We start from the raw sequence: 27,500 nt of genomic DNA, 5'->3' as shown, positions 1-27,500 counted from the left end.
TCTCTCCTCTCCTCCTCTCTCCTCTACTCTCCTCTACTCTCCTCCCCTCTCCCCTCCTCTCCTCTCCTCTCCTCTCCTCCCCTTTCCTCTCCCCTCCTCTCCTCTCTCCCCTCTCCTCTCCTCGCCTCTCTTCTCCTCTCCTCCTCTCCTCTCCTCTCCTCTCCTCCCCTCTCCTCTCCTCTCCTCTCCTCTCCTCACCTCCACTCCCCTCCTCTCCTCTCCTCTCCTCTCCTCTCCTCTCCTCTCTTCTCCTCTCCTCCACTCCTCTCCTCTCCACTCCTCTCCTCTCCCCTCACCTCCACTCCTCTCCTCTCCTCCCCTCTCCTCTCCTCTCCTCTCTCCCGTCCTCTACCATCCTCTCCTCTCCTCTCCTCTCTCCCCTCCTCTACCATCCTCTACCATCCTCTCCTCTCCTCTCCTCTCCTCTCCTGTCTTCCCTCCTCTACCATCCTCTCCTCTCCTCTCTCCCCTCCCCCTTCCCCTCCTCTCCACTCTCCTCTCCTCTCCTCTCTCCCCTCCCCTCCTCTCCTCTCCTCTCCTCTCCTCCTCTCCCCTCCTCTACCATCCTCTCCTTCCCTCTCCACTCCACTCCCCTCCTCTCCTCTCCTCTCCTCTCCCCTCCTCTCCTCTCCTCTCACCTCCCCTCCCCTCCCCTCCTCTCCTCTCCCCTCCTCTCATGATCGCCCAAACCTACCGTGTCTGTGCGCTTGCTTTGACATATTATGCATGAGTTTATATCTCTACAAAATGTTTTAATCAGGATAGCGATCATGTGTGCCTGGTGCTGGGCAAGGCATGGGTGTGGAGGGCCGTTAACATGCGCTCGCATCAGTGCTGCGCCATCAGGGGCGTCTCTGCAACCTCACACTCATGAGGTACTTAAACTTAATGACCAAACATATCACACAACACATGACTCCGACAAGCTGCCGCCTGGCTGCCTTAAAGTGTGTGTCCGTGTGTGTGTCTGTGTGTTTCCGTGTGTGTGTCCGTGTGTGTGTCCGTGTGTGTGTGTCCGTGTGTTTCCGTGTGTGTGTCCGTGAGTGTGTGTGAGCTTCTCTCTGAAAAGGTCCACTGCTTCTGCATTAAACTGTAGCAGAACAGGTTTTGATCCGCCCTTTTGAAGAAGGGGATAAGGAGCTTGAAACGGCATGTCATATCAGACACATTTGTATAATGGAGTAGATGGAATCAGTCGTGCTTCTATTTGGTTCAAGAATTCAATTTCAAGCCAGCGTCACTCAGGAACGCGTCCCAGATCTGCAGGTGGGGTGTGACGTGTGGGCCTGCTGCCATGCGGGAGATGAGAGATGCTGAGAGGACGCCGCTCCTGGGGAGGAAGATACTAGACTCACGCACGCGCATCTGCACCACACACACACACACACACACACACACACACACACACACACACACACACACACACACACACACACACACACACAAACACACACACATTCACACGTACACGCGCATCTGCACCACACACACATTTGTACACACACTGAATGCCTTGGGATGTGCAGGAAACTGGATGCCTGCAGAGCTGCTGCATGAGCAGCTCAAATAGTCAGAGTCACCGGGTGCTTCAGGGAGATCACTGAATTCAGACGTCTGTAGAGGTGCTTCAGGGAGAGGACTGAAATCAGAGGTCTGTAGAGGTGCTTCAGGGAGAGGACTGAATTCAGACGTCTGTAGAGGTGCTTCAGGGAGAGGACTGAATTCAGACGTCTGTAGAGGTGCTTCAGGGAGATCACTGAAATCAGACGTCTGTAGAGGTGCTTCAGGGAGAGGACTGAAATCAGAGGTCTGTAGAGGTGCTTCAGGGAGATCACTGAATTCAGACGTCTGTAGAGGTGCTTCAGGGAGATCACTGAAATCAGACGTCTGTAGAGGTGCTTCAGGGAGATCACTGAATTCAGACGTCTGTAGAGGTGCTTCAGGGAGAGATAGATAGATAGATAGATGGATACTTTATTAATCCCGAGGGAAATTTAGGTCATCCAGTAGCTTATACACTTAACTTAACTTAACTCACAAACATACATACACAAATCACAGTAGAAAACAATACACATAGGGAGAACATGTTCACAGGGAGTGGGGTGTATACAGATACAGGGTAGGTCTGGCCCTATATTACAGCGTGCATTGATTGTGACAGTGTTGATGTCCACGAGGAAAGTAGTGCAAAGAGTACAGAGAGATAGTGTCCATGTGCTTGTGTGGATAGTGCAAAGATAGAGTACTTGTGCTTGTGTGTGCGAGGGTAGTGCAAAGTGATATAAATAGTACAGTCTGTGCAATGGGCTAGTATAGCCAGTAAAAAGATGGACAGTGGGATGGAATATAATTAGATGAGAAGAGAAGGGGAGACTGAGGTAGACCCATGCAGAGAAGTCCATCTCCCTCCCCCTCCCCTTCTGCATGGCGTTGTAAAGCTGTATGGCCCTGGGGACTTTCTCAGCCTGTCCGATGAGCATGACAGTGACAGGAGTCTGCCACTGAATATGCTTCTCCTGTCTGTTGAGAGTACTATGTAGTGGGTGATGGTCATTGTCCAAGATGGTCAGCAGCCTACTCAGGGTCCTTTTCTCCGCCACTGATGTTAGGCAGTCCAGTTCCGTGCCAACAAGAGCTCCTGCCCTTCTCACCAGCCTGTCTAGTCGCCCTGCATCCCTCTTCTTCATGCTGCCTCCCCAGCACACCACAGCATAAAAAAGGACGCTGGCAACAACAGACTGGTAAAACATGCGCAGGAGTTTGTTGCAGACATTGAAGGACCTCAGCCTCCTCAGGAAGTAGAGCCGGCTCTGACCCTTCTTATAGATGGCATCTATGTTGGCTGACCAGTCCAGTTTACTGTCCAGATGAACCCCTAAGTACTTGTAGGTGTTGACCACCTCCACACTGACACCCCCGATGGTCTTGGTGGTGTTCAGCTGCAGGTGGCTATGCCTACACCACTGCACAAAGTTGTCCACCAGGCTCCTGTACTCACCCTCCTGTCCATCCCTGATACATCCCACAACAGCAGAGTCATCAGAGAACTTCTGGATGTGGCACGACTCCGTGTTGTAGGTGAAGTCTGATGTGTACCGGGTAAACAGGACAGGTGAGAGCACAGTCCCCTGTGGAGCGCCGGTGCTGCACAACACAGTCTCAGATATGCAGTCTTTCAGCCTGACAAACTGTGGCCTCTCCGTCAGGTAGTCAGTGATCCAGGATACCAGGTGGGCGTTCACACCCATCTGCACGAGCTTGTCACTCGAGAGGACTGAATTCAGACGTCTGTAGAGGTGCTTCAGGGAGAGGACTGAATTCAGACGTCTGTAGAGGTGCTTCAGGGAGATCACTGAATTCAGACGTCTGTAGAGGTGCTGAAATTAGACAAAAGTACTAAATGCTTTGGGGAGGAGATGAATAGCACACTGAGCTCTGGAGTCTGGGACACCGCCAGCGTGACACATAACCAGTCTGAGGAGTCTGGGACACCGCCAGCGTGACACATAACCAGTCTGGGACACCGCCAGCGTGAGACATGTGGAGTCTGGGACACCGCCAGCGTGAGACATAACCAGTGTCTGAGCACACTCCCTTAGAGGAACATCTGAGCAACTGTGGAGTTGGCGATGTAGCTTTAACATGTGGGTTTGCCACTGATGTCTGTATGACCTTGTTATCTCCTAAATTAGTCTATAGAAGTGGCGCCTATGTCTGGAAGCAGATTCCTTATCTTTCAAATGAGTCAATTTGCTCAGACTCATTGTAGTGATAATTATGCAGCTTGCCTCAGTAGTGGCTCTTTCCCTATAGATTCCCTGCTGAAGATCTCTCTCTTTCCCTATAGATTCCCTGCTGAAGATCCCTCTCGTGCTCGAAACAACAGGAAGTCCATCCAAACACATCCACTCCACCAGTCAGCAGCTATGTGATGCTGGATTTAGCTTATTTCAGGAAAAAAAACACATCTCCTACTGACCTGTTTTACCTGCAGGACACACACACACACACACACACACACACACACACAAGCACGACCCTTGCGGGAATGATTCTTATGAAATATCCTCTGCTCTCTAGAGAAAACTCTTTACATAAAAGGGGAGGAGCTAAATTGCCCTGAACCCTCTCTCCGGGCGGCGTGTGAGCGTGGGATACCCTTGGTCTGTCCACCAACAAGGATTTAAAAATAAAATTGGAGCATGTAGTTGAAGTAAACCAGGGCAAACTCACTCACTCACACACTCACTCACACAGAGATAAGCTCTGGCAGGAGAGTCAAGCCACAGATGGTCGACTCTAAATATCAGTATTTGGTGGTGGGGGGGCTGGTACCCTGGCACATATCATACATCAACCCCCCCTCCACACACACACACACACACACACACACACACTGCTGTCAGCCTTATTTATTGCAGTCATTTTAATGATTGCGTTACAACCAAAGACAAACCTGATAAATGAGCCCTGCCTCGTCCGAGAGAAGCCATCAGGAGCGTCAGGAGCGTCAGGAGCGTCAGACCCAGGCGGGCGGAGAGGAGAGGAGAGGACAGGACAGGACAGGAGAGGCTAGATGCTAGACATATCAGTTCTGTTTAATGAAGCGGATCCAGCGTGTGTGTAGCTGTGTGTGTGTGTGTGTGTGTAACTCACCCAGCGTGTGTGTAGCTGTGTGTCAGCGAGAGGAACTCACACAGACTCTGATCCCTCACCCGTCCCTGATCCATGCATCTCTCCCCCCATTATGGAGATGAGATCTCCCCAGCGCTCATTAGTATTATGTCCCAGATAAGATCAGTGAGGCTTCCGCACGCAAAGGAACAGCCATTCACTCCTGCCGCACAATTTACCCATACCTACACAATTCTACTGAATCCATCTACACAGCATTTTACAATCCACATGTATATATCTAAACAGCACTTTACAATACACATGTATTTACTAAGGATTTTAGATTCACCTGTATCTATGTACACAGCATTTTACATTTACCTGTATCTATCTACACATAATTTTACATTCACTTGAATCTATCTACACATAATTTTACATTCACTTGAATCTATCTACACATAATTTTACATTCACTTGAATCTATCTACACAGCACTTTACATTCACCTGTATCTATCTACACTCCTGTGGCTGAACAGGTGGAGCGAGGTGCTGCAACTCCATGATGGGTACGACACCAGCACACCTGTACCGGAAGATTCTCTGTCTACGAACTGGAAATGCATCCACAAGGTTAGATACTCTGTCTAAGAACTGTAAATGCATCCACAAGGTTAGATTCTCTGTCTAAGAACTGTAAATGCATCCACAAGGTTAGATACTCTGTCTAAGAACTGTAAATGCATCCACAAGGTTAGATACTCTGTCTAAGAACTGTAAATGCATCCACAAGGTTCCACTGAAGTCTAAGAACTGGAAATGCATCCACAAGGTTCCACTGAAGTCTAAGAACTGTAAATGCATCCCATCCACAAGGTTTCACTGAAGTCTTCCCATGTGTCGCCATACCATCGCTTCCTCATCATCACCAGCCTCCACCGGAAGGGACATTTTGACACAGAGGCCTCAACACAGCGGTCCAGAGGCCTCAACACAGCGGTACAGAACAGAGCAGAGGCCTCAACACAGCGGTCCAGAGCAGAGGCCTCAACACAGCGGTCCAGAGCAGAGCAGCGGCCTCAACACAGCGGTCCAGAATAGAGGCCTCAACACAGCGGTCCAGAATAGAGGCCTCAACACAGCGGTCCAGAATAGAGGCCTCAACACAGCGGTCCAGAGGCCTCAACACAGCGCTGGAACAGAAGCCTTAACACAGCGCTAGAACAGAGCAGAGGCCTCAACACAGCGGTCCAGAGCAGAGCAGCGGCCTCAACACAGCGGTCCAGAGCAGAGGCCTCAACACAGCGCTAGAACAGAGCAGCGGCCTCAACACAGCGGTCCAGAGGCCTCAACACAGCGTTAGAACAGAGGCCTTAACACAGCGGTCCTCAACACAGCGGTCCAGAGCAGAGGCCTCAACACAGCGGTAGAGCAGAGGCATCAACACATCGCTAGAACAGAGGCCTCGACACAGCGGTCCAGAGCAGAGCAGAGCAGCGGCCTCAACACAGCGGTCCAGAGCAGAGGCCTCAACACAGCGCTAGAACAGAGCAGAGGCATCAACACAGCGCTGGAACAGAGGCCTTAACACAGCGGTCCAGAGGCCTTAACACAGCGGTCCAGAGCAGAGGCCTCAACACAGCGGTCCAGAGCAGAGGCATCCTCGACACACTGGCGTCTAAGGCAGCGGACGGAGCGCTTTTATCACTTCTTTTGAGATAAATCTGAATAATCCACAGAGGATATTAGAGATGGGCCTGTTCCACTGGTGCGCTGCTAAATGTGAGCTGAATTATTCAGGGCTGTGTAGCTCAGGGCAGCGCTGGGTGTGGCAGCACGTCTGACAGCCACACAAGCCTTCCAGTCATCCAGCAGCACTTTAATTACACTCACCACAAATTAATGGATGCACACCTCACCCCACTGTGATTGAACTGCTCACTTCTCTCTCTCTCTCTCTCTCTCTCTCTCTCTCTCTCTCTCTCTCTCTCTCTCTCTCTCTCTCTCTCTCTCTCTCTCCATCACTCTCCCTCGCTTTCTTCTAATGATATTGAGAGGTTTTTGCCCTCTAACAACTGTATTAACACACACACACATACACACACACTTGGACGAGAGAGAGAGTATATTAATTAATATATTAGCTTAAAGCTAAGAACCATTCATTTGGTAGATGATAAATTATTCTGCGGTTTCCCCTGTAGATTAATGTCTCTCTGTTTCAGGCTGAGACTTTGATCAAATGTCTGGTGGTCAGATCCATTTAAACCCAGAGCCATCTTGAAACAGGTGTGAGCTGTCTGGTGGCTAGAGCTAGTCAGAATCAGTCAAATCTATTCACAGAGCAGTTCATAGATGTGATGTCACCATCTCGAAACACTATGAAACTACTCTTCTAAGGCAAGGAAACTGCACATCCTCATCTCTCCATGAGGGATACACTGTAGGTTGCACCAACAAGGATGAAATTAAGAATAGTTTAGGGGAAATTAAGGATTTATTAATGTAGGTTTTATTTTACTTCGAGTTGTGTTGTGTTAACAAATCATAATGAAACCTTGGCCTGCTATTAATTGTGATTGTCCGCCATAATTGATTGGCCAGTGTAAATAAACAGCAACAATGTTACTCTCTTGAGACTAATCAATCATTAGCGTTACTTTTTCTCTTCCCTTTTGAGAGAAAGGTGACTCTCTGTGATGGTAGTTGCTGAAAATGTAACATTATCGCCATCTAGTGGCTAAAGCACGCCTGTATTCTCCCTCAAAAAAAAGAATATAAGTCGTTGCCATAGTCCGCTAATTGTTTACAATTTCAGCCAAGATGATTCCGGTGTCAAATAAACTTGACAAATGAAGACTTCATGAAGAGGAGGAATGGTCTGAAATGATTTTCAATCACAATTACACATTTGTTTAATCTGGCTTGTCAAAAATAATGCTCATATTATGCATTTGTGTCTTTTCTACTCTTAGGGAGGGCATTGTTTCAAGGCCACTGCAAAGTTGCCGTCTCCAATCAGTTGGAAACGAATGTCACGATTGTTATGACGTCAGATTGCTATTAATGTCTTTGACCAGTAGGGGGCAGACTCACCTCGTCGTAAAAACCAAAGTCTTAATTTTCCATTCTAGACCAGCAGAAATGCTAGACATGCTCCCTTCTATCAACTCATGCACAATGCACAGTCGTTGGGGAACATTGTTTACATGGAGAAAATGTGTCAATATTTATTTGTTCTCAGTGGTCTGTAGTGGGTCTGCTGTACATGTGTGTATGTGTGCTTTGTAATGTGTCTGCACTTACATTATATGGCTTTTGTATCCCTCTGGAAAATCAGTGCCAAACATAAGCGTTTGTACATATGGTTCATATGGTATTTACACCAGACACCCTCCATATGTGCGTGTATATATATCGTTCATATGATATTAACAGAAAGAGGAGCTAGTTAGCTGGATACTACACTCCCAGTTAAAGATCTAATCCTACAAGGCAAAGTGCATAATGGTGTCGGCTACTCTGAAACTGTACACTGTTTACAATTAACTTCATGAGTTGCTGTTGATGCATGTAGAGTTAAGTTGCAGAGAGCAGGGTTGCTGTGAATGCAGGGTTGCATGTCAGATTTTATTCACACACACAGTCAATTTATTCTCTGTGTTTTCCCATCCGGGACTGTCCTTCTTCCAGGACCCCCCAGGAGCAGTGGGCAGCTTGTAAGCGCCCGGGCACCAAGTGAAGTGAACCGTCCATCTTGGTCAGGAAAGTGTTCTGTTGCATGTTTTTCTGTTGGGGTTCTTAGTGGAGGAAACCCCTTGTGAACACGGGGAGAACATGCAAACTCCACACAGAAAGGCCTGGGAGATAGCCCACCTGAGCGCTGAAGGTCTGGGGAGGACCTGCCCCCCAGAGCCAACAGCGCCCCATGCGGGAATCGAACCCATGCCCTTCTTGCTGTGAGGCGGCAGTGCAAGCACCTGAGCCACCGTGCCACAAGGCATGTAGATCTACGAAGCTAAGTGTTGTTAATCACTGGCACAGCTGCTCCTGCTGTAGCTATACGCCATCAGCAGCAGAGTGCTATTCTTCACAAGCAAACTAACAGGAAGGATCCCATTTCAGAACCACCACCCAGACCCCACCACCCGCTCCTCACCACCCGCTCCTCTCCACCCAGACCCCACCACCCACCACCCACCACCACCCGGACCACACCACCCAGATCCCACCACCCAGACCCCACCACCCAGACCTTCTCAGGAGGAAAGGGGCTTCATACTGATTCTGGATGACAGTGCAAGGCCCCCATTAGAGGCAGCATGGCCCCGCCCCTAAGCCACACTGGACATGTCTGGCGGCTAGAACGTTTTAAGTAGTGTACTAAACGCCCTCTCTAAGATTAAAATAGTTTTTTAAAAAGATAGAAAAATATTTCTATATATATATATTTGAGATGCAGAGCGCTGCCATATGTTTGAGCCCAAACTAATAAACAGTTGGATGATTGAAATGTTAGTCCCCTTAGTTCTGATCCCAGACGCTCGATCTTGATCTTCAAATCTCATCTTCCAAAGCCATCCTGCCACCACTCAAAAGATCACACGGATTTGGGCTCGTATGCATTAACTTGTGTTTATGAAAGTCTTAACCCAAACACTCCAGCCATTATGCCTGGGAATGAAGAGTTTATCACTCATTTAGGTCATACCAGTCTCCTGAATTTGATCATATTCCACAGAGGTGATCCAAAAACACATTCAAACCATTTTTAAAGACTTTAAAAAAAAAAGATTTTTGTGAAAAGCTACTGTAAGCGCTAAACAGGAAAGCCAGATACCTCTTAACCAGCTTTCTATTCCACAGAGCCTCTCTTCAGTCAGCCATTAGCAGACAGATGTTCATGCCGCACCAGTCGATCGGATTTATATCTTCATTTCTCAGGGAATCCAAAGTGGGATCACTTTGTGGAAGTTTAAACGTTAAGATCTAAATGAGCCACTCTGAGAAAACTCTGACCTAGCTTGACCAGCACAGAGACACACACACACACACACACACACACACACACACACACACACACACACACACACACACACACACACAGGTTAGGATGCCAAGCCTCTTCAAATGGGGAGATCCATCCCAAACCAGATTCCTGACGGGCCACACTCCCAAACCAGATTCCTGATGGGGTGTGTTCCCAAACCAGATTCCTGATGGGGTGTGTTCCCAAACCAGCTTCCTGATGGGCAGCGTTCACATGCTTATATTTGGCTACCTAGCGTTAGCCGGCCAGCAGCAGGTGCCAGATGTCAACAAATTAATTACAGCGCGGCTAAGCAAATTGAATTAAATTAGGATTGAATTAACAGTGTTAATCAATCAATAACAGGGTAGCAGGGCCACTTGCACTGCAGACCTGGGTAATCAGGCCAGGAGCGGATCAAGAGGGGAGACTCTGAGCTGGGGGGGGGGGTGTTGAGAGCACTGATTCCACACTGGGATTTAGAGGAGAGCACCAGGCCTCGCCTCCACGCACACACACACACACACACACTAGAGCACCAGGCCTCGCCTCCACACACACACACACACACACACACTAGAGCACCAGGCCTCGTCTCCACACACACACACACACACACACACACACACAAACACACACACACACACACACACGCACACACACACACACACTGGAGCACCAGGCCTCGTCTCCACACACACACACACACTGGAGCACAAGTGGCCTTAATTAATAGAGCCATTTACAGCTTAGCTTAGCGCACACACACACACACACACTTAGCTTAGCGCACGCCGGAAACACATAATCCCCTCCAGAGAGGGAGAATAATATTTACATTTCTGTCTGTGCTCAGAGCCACTCCATTCCTCTGTTGTGTGTGTGTGTGTGTGTGTGTGTGTGTGTGTGTGTGTGTGTGTGTGTGTGTGTGTGTGTGTGTGAGTTTATCACATATCGTGGGGATTGTTTCAGTGTAATCTTTCATGGTGTGCTTTAGCAGTGTGCTTCAGTGACGACGAGTCGAAGGGCAATTATGGTTCATCATGTGGTGTCGGGTTTGCAGTAATGTATTGAGGTGGTATTGCCATTTTTGTCTCAGTCATGCTAGTGTGAGGATTTCCTGTTTCTTTGACACCCCAGCCAAAACACACAGAGTAACAGGCTGATCACAATCCTCTGTTGTGTTATTGATGAATATCAGTGTGTGTGTGTGTGTGTGTTTGTATGTGGCTGTATATTTGTGTGTTAGTGTGTCTGTGTTGGTGAGTTTGTGTGTGTGTGTGTGTGTGTGTGTGTGTGTGTGTGTGTGTGTGTGTGTGTGTCTGTGTGTCTGTGTGTCTGTGTGTGTGTGTGTGTGTCTGTGTGTGTGTGTGTGTGTGTGTGTGTGTGTGTGTTTGTATGTGGCTGTATATTTGTGTGTAAGTGTGTCTGTGTTGGTGAGTTTGTGTGTGTGTGTGTGTGTGTGTGTGTGTGTGTGTGTGTGTGTGTGTGTGCGTGCCTATGAGTCATCCACACATTATTGTGCGGATGAGAGCAGAAGGGTGGTTTACTCAGCACATTCTCGGCTCTCAGCTCTCAGCTCTGCTTCATGCTGTTTCAGTAATCTGCACTCTGAACTCGTCAGCCAGCCTGCCTATACAGCTCTCTCCCAGTGACTCTCTGTCAGGTGACCCCACACACCTCTCTCCCAGTGCGGAGCACACGGACGTCAGGTGACCCCACACACCTCTCTCCCAGCGAGGAGCACACAGACGTCAGGTGACCCGATACAGACGTCAGGTGACCCCACACACCTCTCTCCCAGCGAGGAGCACACAGACGTCAGGTGACCCCACACACCTCTCTCCCAGCGAGGAGCACACAGACGTCAGGTGACCCGATACAGACGTCAGGTGACCCCACACACCTCTCTCCCAGCGAGGAGCACACAGACGTCAGGTGACCCGATACAGACGTCAGGTGACCCCACACAGCTCTCTCCCAGTGCGGAGCACACAGACGTCAGGTGACCCCACACAGCTCTCTCCCAGGGAGGAGCACACAGACGTCAGACGACCCCACACAGACGTCAGGTGACCCCACACACCTCTCTCCCAGTGCACACAGACATCAGGTGACCCCACACACCTCTCTCCCAGCGAGGAGCACACAGACGTCAGGTGACCCCACACACCTCTCTCCCAGTGCGGAGCACACAGACGTCAGGTGACCCCACACAGCTCTCTCCCGGTGAGGAGCACAGACGCCAGGCGACCCCAAGTGAACCAGTGATGCATTAAACTCACTCACATTTGCCTGCGATTCACAAGATGATTTTTGAAAGTAGAGGATCAGAAAGGATAAGTGATTTTTCAAATGCATAACGGATAAAACACACAAACACACAAGCACACACAGACACACATAACGCTGCATGATAAGATCCAATGTCAGTATCCAAGGCAGTGTGTGTGTGTGTTTGTGTGTGTGTGTGTGTGTGTGTGTGTGTGTGTGTGTGTGTGTGTGTGTGTGTGTGTGATTTAGGCCGAGAGCATCTTCTCAGTGAGTGTTCTGCCCTCCCAGATGTCCACAGTGTAGGCTGAGTCCAGGCCAACTGTTTAATCTGCGGAGATTGCAGCCTCTCGCTCTCGCTGGCGCTGGATTAACCCCACACAGACATGCTGCTGGACTGGGACTGATCCATACCTAGCCCCCGCCGTGAGTGTGTGTGGGGGTCCCTGATCCATACCTATCACAGCAGTGAGTGTGTGTGTGTGTCATTGATCCATACCTATCACAGCCATGAGTGTGTGTGTGTGTCATTGATCCATACCTATCACAGCCGTGAGTGTGTGTGTGTGTCACTGATCATTGATCCATACCTATCACAGCCGTGAGTGTGTGTGTGTGTGTGTCACTGATCCATACCTATCACAGCCGTGAGTGTGTGTGTGTGTGTGTGTCACTGATCCATACCTATCACAGCCGTGAGTGTGTGTGTGTGTGTGTGTCACTGATCCATACCTATCACAGCCGTGAGTGTGTGTGTGTGTGTGTGTCATTGATCCATACCTATCACAGCAGTGAGTGTGTGTGTGTCATAGATCCATACCTATCACAGCAGTGAGTGTGTGTGTGTCATAGATCCATACCTATCCCAGCCGTGAGTGTGTGTGTGTGTCATTGATCCATACCTATCACAGCAGTGAGTGTGTGTGTGTCATAGATCCATACCTATCACAGCAGTGAGTGTGTGTGTGTGTGTGTGTGTGTCATTGATCAATACCTATCACAGCCGTGAGTGTGTGTGTCCCTGATCAATACCTATCACAGCCGTGAGTGTGTGGGGGTCACAGTCGTGAGTGTGGGGGCCACTGATCAATACCTATCACAGCCATGAGTGTGGGGTTCATTGATCAATACCTATCACAGCCATGAGTGTGGGGTTCATTGATCAATACCTATCACAGCCGTGAGTGTGGGGGTCATTGATCCATACCTATCCCAGCCGTGAGTGTGGGGTCACATGGGATGTGAGGAGAGAGGAGCACCTGGTGTCCTGTCCAGACCTACAAACCTGGGGCAGTCTGCTTTACACCGGGGCAGTGTACACTTACACACACACACACACACACACCACACACACACACACACACACACACACCGGGGCAGTCTGCTTTACACCGGGGCAGTCTGCTTTACACCGGGGCAATTGCTCTGCTTTACACCGGGGCAGTGTACACTCACACACACACACACACACACACACACCGGGGCAGTCAGCTTTACACCGGGGCAGTCTGCTTCACACCGGGGTGCTCTGCTTCAAATTGGGGTATTCTTCTTCAGAGTCAGAGGCATTTGGTCTCACACGCTGGGGTATACAGATTCACTCACAGTAAGGGCACACAGGCACACAGGGGCATTCTGACACACGCTGGGGTATTTGCCACACATCTATTCTCACACACACTCATGGCGGCTTCTCACACAGGGGCATTCTGACACACGCTGGGGTATTTGTCACACATCTATTCTCACACACACTCATGGCGGCTTCTCACACAGGGGCAGGTGCCTCATTGCCCACACTGAAGGTTGCAAATACCCTCCTTATAGATAAGGTACCACAGGGCATCCTGATCAATAAAGGCAACAGCAGAGCTCTCGGAGGTTCTGAAGTCCCTGGGCGAACGAAGATCATTTTATTTTAAGTAGTTTATTAGGGGACTTTTATTTTGACCCGTTCCACATCCAGGTCCAGAGATTCTTGACTACTTCCTCCTCAGAAGAAGGACACAACACGGCTCAGTTTATAAATCAATAATGAATAATCACAAACATCCGTTTGAACAGACTGTAAACAACAGTGGTTGTGTTTTTAATATCTTGTACAGGTTATGAAACAAAGAACAAGTATTTTAAAGACTACAGTACATTAAAGAATATTTTAACAACATTACTGTAGCTGTCTATCATTATTTACAATATGTACACTATTGTTGCACCCTAATACAACGCCTCTGGACCTTTGAAAGTGACAAATACTTCACCAAACAGAACACAGAACACATGTCGCTGTCCCTTAATGCAAGACACACTTGGGAGGCAAATTGGACCCGCCACAGGGCCCACGTCAGCTGGGTCATCAGATACACACCCATATGACATGGTGTTCTGGAGGATTTAATCCAGAACTTGAGCCAGAGGTTACCAATATGCCACCAAGTGCATTCTGCAGAGATTAGCCTAAATCCATAACAGCATGTATTCTCCCATGAAGGCATACATTATTTATTAAGCAGCTCATGATTTACATTAGCTGTGTGTAACAGGTGGGTATTATCATTGCTATTTCCCATTGTTTTGTGTGTGTGTGTGTGTGTGTGTGTGTGTGTGTCATCGTTGCTATTCTGTCACTGTAATGTAATATAATTTGTAAACGCACTAAGGCCCGAGTCCTGACGTATAAACGGACTGACAGCCTCGTATCCTTGTTAGGACAGGATGAACCTGCTCCTCCTCAGAGACAGACACTGGTCAACAGGAGAGAGAGAGATAGAGAGAGAGAGAGAGAGAGAGAGAGAGAGAGAGAGAGAGACACCTGGACAGGATGAACCTACTCCTCAGAGTCAGACACTGGTCAACAGGAGAGAAGTGAGAGAGAGAGAGAGAGAGAGAGAGAGACACCTGGACAGGATGAACCTACTCCTTACAGACAGACACTGGTCAACAGGAGAGAAGTGAGAGAGAGAGAGAGAGGGAGAGAGAGAGGGAGAGAGAGAGACACCTGGGTGTGTTTTGTGAAAAGAGGAGAGTAAGACCAGCAGGCCAGTGCGGGTGTCAGGGTGCAACCAAGAACAGAGTCCCAGAGGGGTGACGGCTCAGGGCGCGTCTACGGGCTCTTGGGGTCTTCGCGGGGGTCTAACCGCTTGCTGGTCTTCTCCTCCGTTGCCTTGGCGTCCAGCGTGCGCTCGAGTCTGTCGCCGCACGGGACCGTTCCCAGCACCTTGGCGCTGTGCTCCTGCGCTTTGGCCCTGAGGGCGGCGATGCTGTTCTCCCTCAGCTCCTCTTTGGAGATGGGAGACGCACTCTCCCCCGTCCTCTCCTCCGCCTCCGCCCCCCCCTCCGACTCCGCCCCTAGCTTCTGATTGGGCGGGGGCTGCGCCGCGGGGTCCGGCTTCCCGCCTGGCACCGTCTCCATGGACTTCTTGTGCATCCCTGCAAAGAATTGTGGGTAGGCGGATTTAGAAAAGCGGCTGTTGATTGGAAAGCCCTCTTGAACTGGAAATAGCAAAGCATAGGAACAATTTAGACGTCACACACATGCGGTGCACGTTGGTGCTAATATACTTAAATGTTGGGTGATTAAAGAGAATACGATTCTAAAAACAGCAACCATGAAGTTATTGTGGAGAACAAATATTGAAGGATATGAACTTCATGAAAATTAAAAAAGAATATGACATGGATAGCTGCTGCAGTATTCACTAAAAACTGCATGAAAGAGGGAAGTTGTCTTGTATATATATATAAATATATTTATATATAAAAATATATTTATATATATATATATATAGAGAGACAGAATATTATGTTCTTTGAAGCTCAACAACCTCCTCTATCAAACACAGCTGAGCAAAAGGCTTTCCAAACATACTCTACTCTTGTATGTGCGCCTTACTATAAACATAATCTTGCTTTACGTTTATATTTATATGCCTGTGATAAGTATTTATGTGTCTAGGATAAGTATTTGTATGTGTCTATGATAAGTATTTATGTTTCTATGATACGTATTTGTATGTGTCTATGATAAGTATTTATGTTTCTATGATAAGTATTTGTATGTTTCTATGATAAGTATTTATGTTTCTATGATAAGTATTTGTATGTGTCTATGATAAGTATTTATATGTGTCGGTGATAAGTATTTATATGTTTCTGTGATAAGTATTTATATGTTTCTGTGATAAGTATTTATATGTGTCTGATAAGTATTTATATGTGTCTGTGATAAGTATTTATATGTGTCTGTGATAAGTAGTTATATGTATCGGTGATAAGTATATTACAAGTCCATCAAAGAAGGCACTGACTAATCAGGCCCAAATGCAGTGTTGTACCATGCTGGTATTTCTCAGCCTAGTCACCATCACTGAGTGGACGGGATCATTGATGGGATCAAAGATGGCAGACACACGGCGTCGCCAGTCCAACCCTCACAGTGCCCCCTAGCTGTGTGGAGGAGCTTCAGCGGCAGCACTGAGTGTAGTAGAGGATGTGCCGGAGGCCATGATCATGCCGTGCTACCCTAAGAGTATGGGGATGGGGGGGACTACAGCGTCAGCCACATACCCAGCAGCCAGGGGGCACAGGAGTCCATGATGCCATCCTTGGCAGACTTGAGGATGGACTCGGGCAGGGGGATGGAGTGGCGCACCATGGCGCCGTAGAGGCCGTACTCGGCCATGACGCTGCTCCGACCCCAGCACTTCTCCCGCTTCCGCCACTTGGCCCGCCGGTTCTGGAACCAAACCTGAGGACCCAAAGACAGACATCCGTCAGTCCACTACTGCCAAGCATGAAGACTATCAGTCCACTACTGACAAGCATGAAGACTATCAGTCCACTACTGACAAGCATGAAGACTATCAGTCCACTACTGACAAGCATGAAGACTATGAGGGTAAATCACTTCAGCATGGTGGAGCTCTGTGAGGTGTCTTGAGAGGATACTCTACTCATTGGCAATGATGCTAAAAAAAAGGAATTTTGACCAAATTTGAATTTGAAATGTTCCTTCAACTCGTCTCCATTACAGGTTCTGCTTAAAACCCTTCGATGAGGGGAACTTCGTCAAGACTTTGTAAAAAAGGCCAATTTTCAGTTTTGTACAACCGTTTCACCTCTGGGAAACCCGTTTGTAGCCATTGTTCAATTTGACACTTCTGAAAGAGTGCATTGAGAGCCTTTCTTCCCAAACTCTCTGTGGTGTGTGGGGGTGTGCTGCCTCTCATCTCCTAGGCTACCCCCAACGGCACTGATCTCTCATCTCCTAGACTACCCCCAGCGGCACTGATGGCTTTGGTCTGGAGATCTCAGTCTTCAGCTCGACTCACTCCTAATCCAAAGCACTCCGATGGTTTATGGCGATATTAAGAGCTTCATAAAGCCCTAATAAAAGCTTTTCACTCATATATTTCACAACTTCTCTGATAAGTATAAGCCACTTTAGTCAGTAGAGTAAACTTTTACTTCAATTTTGACCAGACCAAATTAGGTCAACTTTACAGGTCCCTCTCAAAGTCTTCAACTTCAAAGTCTTCAATCTCACTGGTAATATGTGCGTCTTTTTTTTTAACATTATTCTAGGTTAGTTTAGGTTCACATTATTATTTATAATATATATTTGCAAATAACCTTTGCAAAGCATATGTCACAACATTGGCTAGACATGTATCCTACAATACTTTACATGGCAAATTAAGTTTAAGCCATGTGCTACTGAAGAAAATCATCACCATGATTTTAGTGTAGTGATGGGTGCAATGTCGTATAGAAATGCGGTCTTGGTTTGATTTGATTTGATTTGATTTGATTTGATTTCTCATGATCTGCTTCATCGATTTCCCATACGGACAGTTGGCGAGCCTATAGGTGCGAATAATCTGGGTTTCCTGTCAGGCCGCATCCCTGCCCGCCAGCGGTAAAGCGGATGAATGGCCGTTGACACATCAAGATGTTTAACCTGCACACTGCCGGGAGACTGTGACGCCTATAGTCTTCCAGGCAAAGCCCCGGGCTATCCGTCAGCGTGCAGAGTTCAGATTGATTTCATGGTGCAGGACCGGGCGCTTAAGCACCACTTGGCCTCCCCTTAGCGCGGCCGTGGAGGGCAGGGAATCAGAAGGGGAGGGGAGGGGGGGGGGGTAGCCACAAAGACACGGCACTAGTCCAGCAGGGAGGGAAGGGGGGGGCTGACATTGAATCTGAAATTATCAAAACCATTTTCAAAATCTTTTTCTGGTGGTTCCGATGATAGCCCTTATAGTTTTTTTTTTTTCAGGAGAAATTGGTTCCTCGGCGTTCAAAGAAAGCCGGGGGAAGGCGGCAGAGAGAGGCGACCCCAGGGGCACGTCGAGGCTGATTGAAAAATAAGTTAATTTCAAGCCCAATCGATGGTGGACAGGCGGGCAAATATCACGGGAAATTAAACGAGCGGTACCCGAGGGAGCACCGCTATCGACCCGTGCTAATAAATTCAATGTAGTTATTTCGTTTGAACTCCCCTGCATCTCGGCCATGTCTCCCACAGGAAGGTAACAGGCTCGTCTGATTTAACTAATTATACTCGATGAGAAAATTGGATGTTAATTTTACTTAGGATTGGAAGACGCTTATTTATTTATTTATTTCCCCTATTATTTATTCGCCACATAGCACCATAATGAGAGTGAAATTAAAAGGCTCGCCGGCAGATGGATGGGTCGGGTCACACCGTAATTTTCTTCCGTCTTGATTGCTTGATTAGGTCGTTAGCGCCTCCCTCGCAGACCAAATTGTTTAACATCCAACTGTAGTTGATGAGAGATTATCTGGCCAGGCGGGGACGGTGAGAGAGACGGATCTATTTGGCCAGATATGCGCCGCTTGCATGCCAGCGAAGACTGATCGATCCATGCAGCTTCAACTGACAGCATCAAGGAGCTCACTAACTCACAAAAGGAGTGTGCGAGGATTTTTAATTCCTATCCTCTGTCCATTTGTATTCATCATTCGATGAGTGGAGAGATGCCACCTTAAAAGTACAGACTGATCGAGCAATTTAGGTTGGTTTCACATCACAAAACCGCGATGTGATGATGTCTTTCATTTCAGTTTTTAGGCCATACCCTTTACACAGTTCAAAAGAACATACTCAGCGTGTAGACATTTCACTGATGTCATAGGGTCGGTGGGTATCAGGCAGTTATAAAAAAACGAATCTATTCTAATCTTTAAAAGATTATTCGCCAGGAATGAGAATGTTTTGCAGGTGATTTTCTAAACAAATATATTTTCATGAAAACCACGTGCCGTGCCATGCTGCGTAAACAAATTTTATTATATTTCACACAGGCCCATATTTAAGCCACAAAAACAAACGCCCATTTTAATTTAGCCATGCCTGCAACGCCCTTTCTGATATTTTACTGAGCAACAAAGGGGCTTTTAAAAATGAGTGAGAAATTATCGGTTTTACTCGAAATACTGTGTTTTACTGTGAAATTATCTGTTTTACTCGAATACCATCGACACGTTCAGTTTTGGGAATTTTTTTTTTTTTACTTAAAAGAAAATATTACCATCAACACATTCACTCGTGTGCCATTTGGTTGTTTATTTATTATTGAGTGTGTAGCAAAATAATTATGCGGAACAGATACAGTAATGGCGGCAAAAGCTCACCTGGATTCTGTCCTCTGGAAGCTCCGTCTTCATGGCGAGCATCTCGCGCGCATACACGTCGGGGTAGTGCGCCTCGTTAAAGGCCTTCTCCAACTCTTCCAGCTGGTAGGACGTAAAGATCGTTCTGCAAAATAATTAAATACCCCGCTAAACTTGGCGCTCTTGATACATATTTTGCAGGTAAAATTATAGTATATATTAATGAAAAAAAAAATCAACCTCGACGATGCAGAAGGGAGATTGAAATTCAAACATTCAAAGATGTCAGCAGTGAGAGTAATACGATTATGTCAACAGCTCTGATGCAGCATTCCCTTGCACAGTCCCTCACCCCCAGAAGCAGACGCTTGTTTGTGATTTTCCGATTTAAAAAAGTATCTTCATTTTTCAGAAAGACTCTAAGCAATCTCAGCAGAGACCAACACATTGTTAAATGAAACCTTTCCATCTTGGAATCGAATAAATGAATCGTATCTTCAGAGTAGAGCCATACCCTACTTTGTCACGCACAACATCCAACTTAGCTGCTTAATGCACCGAGCAAGAGGATTAGGAGACAGTGAACTTGATGAAATCCGCCATCCTTGCCTCAACGCCTCGTGTACTACTCCTTGTCAGTAGGCTAATACTGACCAAACATCGCAAATGGATTGATAAGAAATATATTAAAAAAAAATGTCCTACAACTTATTAAATAATTGCCTATTAGTGAAATGTATTACAAAGCCTGATGACAGACCAAATCCTCTAATAGTCACCTGCTGCAGGCTAATTATTAATGCTGTTCTAACTGGCCTGTTTTCTAATACCAAATTATTGTCGTTACTATTATTATAATAATTGTTATTTATAAAACTAGAAAATTATAAATAGCCTACATAATTGGTTTAAGTTTGGTAGAGGGTATAGGCTACTATCAATACTATCTTCATTTTTTCATATGTATAAAACAACTAGTTTATATATATATATATAACACAAATAGTATTGACAATTATGTAGGCTATTTATAATTTTCTAGTTTTATAAATTATATATATATATATAAGTATATGAATATAAATGGAATGAATATAAAACATACATTTATGAGGCAAATTCATGAGTTTAAAACAAATATTGAAATAAAAATGAGAAAAGTAGAAGCCAGACAGGCTGCCATAGAAAGGGAGAGTGATCACATCTCCGGAATGCAGTGAGCAATACCTTCGTCGAGGCTAATGCCAAGACACAAACGCCATGAAATACAGAGCAATTGAAGTGACGGGCTAATTATTCTCAACTACATAATATTAATGACAGGACACCTTTAGTTTAGGCTAATTATAAAAATATAACCATGAACAAGTAACTTAGTGTAGGCTAATTATGAAAATATAAATATCAAGAAAAGACAGTTTTAGAGTAAGCTAATTATGAAGAAATAAATACCTTACATAAAAAACAAAACGTTTACGTTATTTGTGAAACTGTGAATACCATTAAAAACAAAACCGTTTCCAATCAAATTTAGTAAACAGAAATACCTTGACATACAAGGCAACTTTAGAGGCAGGCTAATTATTAAAAAAGTAAATAGGTCCAGTATGAAATATAATTACCTAGCCTACTTAATAATAAAACATATAAAATGTATTTCAAAATATCCCTGCTGGTCTCGCCATTCCCTGTTCGGTGGCCATTATTTACCGGTGTCGTCGCTTCTTCCTCTTCTTACTCTGGCTCATGGACGACTTGGAGAACTTCTTTTCACTGGAGGAGACATCTTCCGAATCTGTCAAAACACAACACACAGATATATAACCGATTTAGCCACACAACAAAAAATGCCAAATATAGTTGTTTCATTCTATGGCCAAAATAGGGTTTCATTTGGCATTAGAATTGTGCGTTGATAATAATAATAATAATTAAAAAAAACAACAATAACAATAATAACAACGATAATAATAATAATAATAATGTTAATACTATTGTTATTGAAGGTTGCAGGTGCTGATTTTGAGAGAGCCTACTGTAGGGCCTATTGGGAAGATACTGTCGTATCAGCCATGTTGTTAGTGGCCTACACTGTTCAAATAATAACGGCCAACATCACCAAAACATAAACAAAATGATGCAACAGTGTCACTGAATTAAAATGATACAAAATGCAATGGAATGAGTAAATTGGGTAGACTTAATCGAGTCACAGTGAAATCATATCGGCTGTTTTTTTGCGAATTAGCCTCCGTGTATCCGCGTCCTGGCTGCTTACCTGAGCTGGCGGATTGGCTGCAGTCCAGCTGCCCTACGGTCCTGTTAAGAGGCTGCAGGTGGACGCTTTGCGCATCTGACAGGACCTCCAGAAAAGCGGGTTGGCTGTAAAACGAGGGGATGCCTCCAGGGCCAATTAATCCCATCCCAACCCCGACGCCGCCGTGGCCCAGCATGGACCTGGCGGCCAGCAGGTGCGCCCCCGGGGGCAGAGATTCCAGCGCGCGCCGTGGGATGGACGACGGTTCTTTATTTAGACCCAGAATCTCCTGGATGCCGAATCCCGTGCATCTGGGCGGCTGTGTGGCGCAGCTTTTGGACAGCTGTAGGCCGTTATTCCCTCCGATCTCGGCGGGGCAAGCTGTTTTCGATTTGTTTAAACTTTCCGTCAACACGGCCCCTTCCTTTCCCGTCATGATGCCTCGGAGGATATTCCCTGTCTTCAGCACACACACACACACATACACACACGTCGGTCCCTTGTGCACTAGAATCCACAGTGCAATACCCACGATCCCCGTAGAAAATCGTCCTTTTATCCAACAGGTCCATCCCAACAAGGCTCTAAACTCGCCAGCCAATCAGCGGCGAGCAGGCATTACGGAATTCCAGAGGATCACAGACTCAGCGCGCTCGCGCATGCATTATTCACAAGGAATGAATGCATTTATTGTAAAGATGGGAGGCTGAAGCGAGCCTAAATTTGACCGATTATCTACACCAGGAACCTGGAGATAAAAAGGCAGCGAAAAGATCAGAGGAAGATCCATCCATCCGGTGTCCCCGGTCTGCGCGTTTATCCAACGAATATGGTGCTAGAAAAATACAGTCGAACAACAGAAATGGGTTGTTATGGCTTTAATAGATATCTGGCTACAGTGCATATATTCATCAGATAATTTAAACTACAAAAAGCCTGGCTTTCGATGAAAAATATTTCATCAGCTAAGGAATAGGGATTTACAGTCATTTCTAATTGTTTCATTTTGTAGATAATAGCAGGACGACTGAAATACAACATTTTGGCAGTATAATATTTCGGCAAGGCATTATGTGCGCAATTAAAATAACTACGTGACGCAGGTAGTTTGTGCTCTAGTGGATCATTTGACTGGATTCATTATTTCTCTCAAACTGGGTATCATTCGGTATCCCATCAGCCACTTGGCCTGTATTTCTATCTTCTCCAGATCTACGAGATCATACCCAGATGCTGCAGATGAGGGCCGTCCCAGAGGCATCATCCCTGTCTTTCCTAAATGACAGCTGGACACTGCCCACTTCAGACGGCTAATCTCAAAACGCCACGCATAAAAGATTAAACTGCTCTGCGCCTCGCTCAAACAAAGCCGCAAAACACCAGAAAAACAGCAACATGGCGCTGCACACACACCGAATCCTTAACTTTCGGTAGGGACAGATGAAATGCCACTGTAAAAGCCAAACGAAAAAAACTCAACCGTCACCGTGTTTGATCTCAACACAGTTATTGTGTATCGAATTATGTCTGCAGGAGAAAATCTGGGTGTTTGAACCTCTCCCAGGAGACGAGCAGCACATTTAGATATTTTGGGCTGAAGTATTCCGCTCGGGAGGACACAATCGTGACCTAAAACATGGGGGGCATTCAGAGGCGCTCTGACATCGGCTACTAATTTAAAAACCCATGAAGAAATTGGCCCTTGTGGCGATTATCCTTGGTTCGGTTCAATTTGCTTGTATAATTTAGTTAAGTAGGTTTCATTTCACATTAAGCAGTCTGTGAGTTGTTTAATGTCTTACATATTCTTCTTATAAACCACACTGTGGTGGCACACACGCAACAATAATTCATGGTCTGTATCTTAAAGTTGTGAGAGGACATGCAACGTGTTCTAGAAATGGTTAATGTTCAAAAGATTTTTTTTTTTTTTAATTCTAGACATGAACCCAACACGTGTGATTCCTATACTGGGTCAATGAAAAATGTTGCAAGTCCCGGACTTTGACACCATATTAAAACAGCAAGGCGAAAATCGATAGGCGCTGAAGATGAGTCCCAATTTCACTCGCGTCTCCTCAGATGCTGCATCTCTCTCCGTCATCCTGTTTTGATACAGTGTGATCGTATAATCTCATCATCGACTCGTCTTATCCGCCCGATAAAGCTCTCTATTGTGACAAATCAGCTTAATTTGCCGCATGCAACAAGACCTGGCTGGATTTGAATATCAAATTGACATTGAATTAATAATGCTTGAAAAGAGGTGCTGTGTGGGAGGCTGCACATTACAAAAGTACTGAAATTATTAATTATTGATATTATGTACAACTACAGACCAATTAAAAGGTCTAATTATCCAGTTGACCCATATGCAAAACATAGATAAGAGAAGATTGTATGATGTCACAAAAGAAATGTGGGGCTTTGGGGTGTTGTGAATTAGGCTACAACTACGATTTTGATCGAAACCTTGCAAACAGGACAAATTAACATGATTATTCCACATACCAGCGAAATGAGAGCTTTCAATTTTGCACATATCTCTTGTACATGTTATTTATTATGTGATTGGGTCACCATCAAATCTCCTGCCATGACAAACTATACGTGTTTACAAACTAATTAATGATTAATAATATTTTATTTTTTTGTAATATATGGAACAGTAAATGTCATATTAGCAGCCTATGTTGCGCTGGCCACAGGCTCGATGTTGATATGCATTTGTGAGTGGCCACTTGTTTGAACAGACGGCCTGATATCTCCTAATTATACAGTATATTTAGATGTTTTGCATAACGAGTTCTAATCAGCTATTACTAAATTATGGTGGGATTTGATTCGTTTGGAGATAATTTGTGGCACAATTTGGACATCTGGACAGATAATTACTAGGAGATAATTTATGGAAATGAGCAGCGAGCCGTTGATGGAGACAGAGATAACACCAATCTTATCAAAGAGCCATGTGTTAATGCATACATAAACGCCATGATTCACAGACCACGATCAGGACGCTAGACGCGTGGCTTTACCGACGTCAGCCTGGCGCGCCAGAAATGATGCTCGTGACCTGGACAGCGCCCTCATGAAGATTTCCCGGCTAATTAATACTTATGACCCATGACGCCATCTCATACAACAATTAAGAAAGGCCCAACGCGGTGCTGGCTGGCGTGAGGTCGTGGTGAAAGTCTTTGTGCACCACAGCCAAACGCCGAGCCCTGATTAGTCACAGCGCGAGATACACTGTGCTCTAATCCCGTCTAAACTGCGTTAGATGATCAGATTTAGAGAGCAGGAAAGCTGTGCAATTGGCCCTATGTCACATTATTCTCCCGTCACCCCGGCACGTCCACTGGTCCGTCTCACAGCACAGGCAGTGCGGCGGGACCTGGCTGAGGTCAACTCAGTTCAAACCTTGCAGAATATCAGGAAGTATGGTAAACCAATATGCGAGCCAAGATGGGAAATACCAGTGTAAAATAACACCAGGAGGTCAAATACCCGCAATTCTGTACAGTCAGTTGATTTCAAAGCAAATTATCAAACATGATAATTACATTCTGGATAAGATATAATAATAAAATATAACGATAAAGTAAAGATAAGATCTAATGATAAAGATAAGATATAATGATAACATTTTACAATAGAAGCTGGTAAAATAAAAACATGTCTTAACACATGTCTGCAATGATAAGCAGCTATCAAGAAATGTCGAATGAAAAATACATTTATTTACAAATAAAAAAAATGATAAGTAGACCTACACTACAAAATACCTAGATAAAATATAGAAAACGATGTCCCTCCACACCTGTCCGTTCCCCACAGTAGTGTATGTTGGCTATTTTGCTGGTGGCCTGTTCTATCCAGAGTTCTATCCTATCTGTTCTATCCAGAGTTCTATCCTATCTGTTCTATCCAGAGTTCTATCCTATCTGTTCTATCCAGAGTTCTATCTTATCTGTTCTATCCAGAGTTCTATCCTATCTGTTCTATCCAGAGTTCTATCCTATCTGTTCTATCCAGAGTTCTATCCTATCTGTTCTATCTGTTCTATCTGTTCTATCCTATCTGTTCTATCCAGAGTTCTATCCGATCTGTTCTATCCAGAGTTCTATCCTATCTGTTCCATCCAGAGTTCTATCTTATCTGTTCTATCCTATCTGTTCTATCCAGAGTTCTATCCTGTTCTATCCAGAGTTCTATCCTATCTGCTCTATCCAGAGTTCTATCCTATCTGTTCTACCCAGAGTTCTATCTTATCTGTTCTATCCTATCTGTTCTATCCAGAGTTCTATCCTGTTCTATCCAGAGTTCTATCCTATCTGTTCTACCCAGAGTTCTATCCTATCTGTTCTATCCAGAGTTCTATCCTATCCTGTTCTATCCTATCTGTTCTATACAGAGTTCTATCCTGTTCTATCCAGAGTCTAGAGCTGGGATGGTGCTGGTCCAGCATTGAATCATCAGTTAGCAACTATCATGATCTTTCTTTCAAAAAACAAACAAACAAAAACAGAGGAGAAATATCACTATATGAACACACAAAGGGCATCTTCAAATACTCAAGAAGTATCCATAATTATATTATTGGGATATTTAATTAGATTAATGTTTTCTGGTTGTTTTCAGGTATTATTTTCAACAAACATGATCGACTAATGTTTTTAAAGAAAATCCCTGCCCCTTTCTTTCCAAACAACAGTTTTCAGCAGTATTTGTATTTCACCACATAAAGAATGAACCCAACTAGCAATGGTCCTTAAATATACACTATGCCCGAAGCCATGGCTGCTGGATGCACATCCCACAATGACACACAATGTCACACCTCCTGACTTGTACAACAGAACAGAGAGTCATAAAACCCAATCCAGCAAAGTCCACACGCCTCCGACGCCAAAAGAAAAACCCAAACGTGTTTGTTGCTGTTCCACCGACGGCGCCTAATAAAGCAAACCCTCTCAAACAAGAGCATAAAAACTCTGCACAATTAAAAAAGAAAAGAAGAAAAAAAAACACAATTAGTACACACCTCTAATCTCCGCAGCGGAGTCATATTTCACTTCAAACACTTGAAAACTGGAGTGCATTGATTAAGGGGGAGCAAAAATATTGCCGCTGCAATTACCTGAGCACCAGTTGAAACTAATTAGAGGACATTAAGTGGAAATTTCATTAGGGGGTAATGAAGAAATCAGTGCTATCAAGATATGCTAATGACCGCATGGCCCCCAGTCTGGATCAACTCATCTGTTGAGACGCAGCCCTCATCTGAAGACACTGTCAATTACATGCCCGTCGCTGCCCTCGTCTGAAGACACTGTCAATTACATGCCAGTCTCTGCCCCACTGGCAGGGCTGTGGTAATCTGCGCGGGGTCTTTTGTTGTTTATTGTGCTGTGTGGTGAACAGCGCGCCCTCTCCTTCTGCAGCTTTTTATAATCCATCTGCATATGAAAATGCCCGCGGCCCTGATTTACACGCCTCAGAGATACAAACTAATAAGAGGTGTAGATTAAGGGAAGATTTAGTGCAGTCATTCGTGTAGATTGGGTGGCCTATCAAAGCGCTGAAGATCTGATGGCTGCAGATTAAAAAAAAGCCAAGCAGCTGTTGCAAAATTTGTTTGGCATATTTTTTTTTTCCTGTTTGTTTTTTTTTTTTTTTT

General features: G+C 45.6%; 1 protein-coding gene across 2 annotated transcripts; it reads right to left on the bottom strand.

Moving 5' to 3' along the window:
- Positions 1-13,807: 13,807 nt before the first annotated feature.
- On the bottom strand, positions 13,808-22,445 carry vsx2 (visual system homeobox 2). Of its 2 annotated transcripts, none has more exons than XM_031580866.1 (5): positions 21,839-22,445; positions 21,271-21,355; positions 19,582-19,705; positions 16,489-16,669; positions 13,808-15,414 (listed from the first exon to the last, which is right to left on the bottom strand). In XM_031580866.1, exons 1-5 carry the CDS (start codon positions 22,251-22,253, stop codon positions 15,026-15,028), a joined length of 1,194 nt encoding a protein of 397 aa, XP_031436726.1. In that variant the 5' UTR covers positions 22,254-22,445; the 3' UTR covers positions 13,808-15,025. The 2 variants fall into 2 exon arrangements, with proteins under 2 accessions (XP_031436726.1, XP_031436727.1); XM_031580867.1 differs by having other exon boundaries at positions 13,808-15,351; positions 21,839-22,444.
- Between the last annotated feature and the right edge of the window lie 5,055 nt (positions 22,446-27,500).

The sequence above is a fragment of the Clupea harengus genome, chromosome 14 (assembly GCF_900700415.2).
Source record: "Clupea harengus chromosome 14, Ch_v2.0.2, whole genome shotgun sequence".
Lineage (NCBI taxonomy): Eukaryota > Metazoa > Chordata > Actinopteri > Clupeiformes > Clupeidae > Clupea > Clupea harengus.
Note: the sequence above shows the minus strand (reverse complement) of the source record. Positions and strands in the feature narration are given on the sequence as shown.

Excerpts from the sequence above, each read along its gene's own strand:
- vsx2 (XM_031580866.1), bottom strand. The coding sequence starts at position 22,253 with ATGACGGGAAAGGAAGGGGCCGTGTTGACGGAAAGTTTAAACAAATCG. Across the intron at positions 21,356-21,838 it reads CAGCCAATCCGCCAGCTCAG|ATTCGGAAGATGTCTCCTCC; the intron begins GTAAGCAGCCAG and ends GTGTTTTGACAG. Across the intron at positions 15,415-16,488 it reads CTGTGCCCCCTGGCTGCTGG|TTCAAGAGGGCTTTCCAATC; the intron begins GTATGTGGCTGA and ends TGCTATTTCCAG.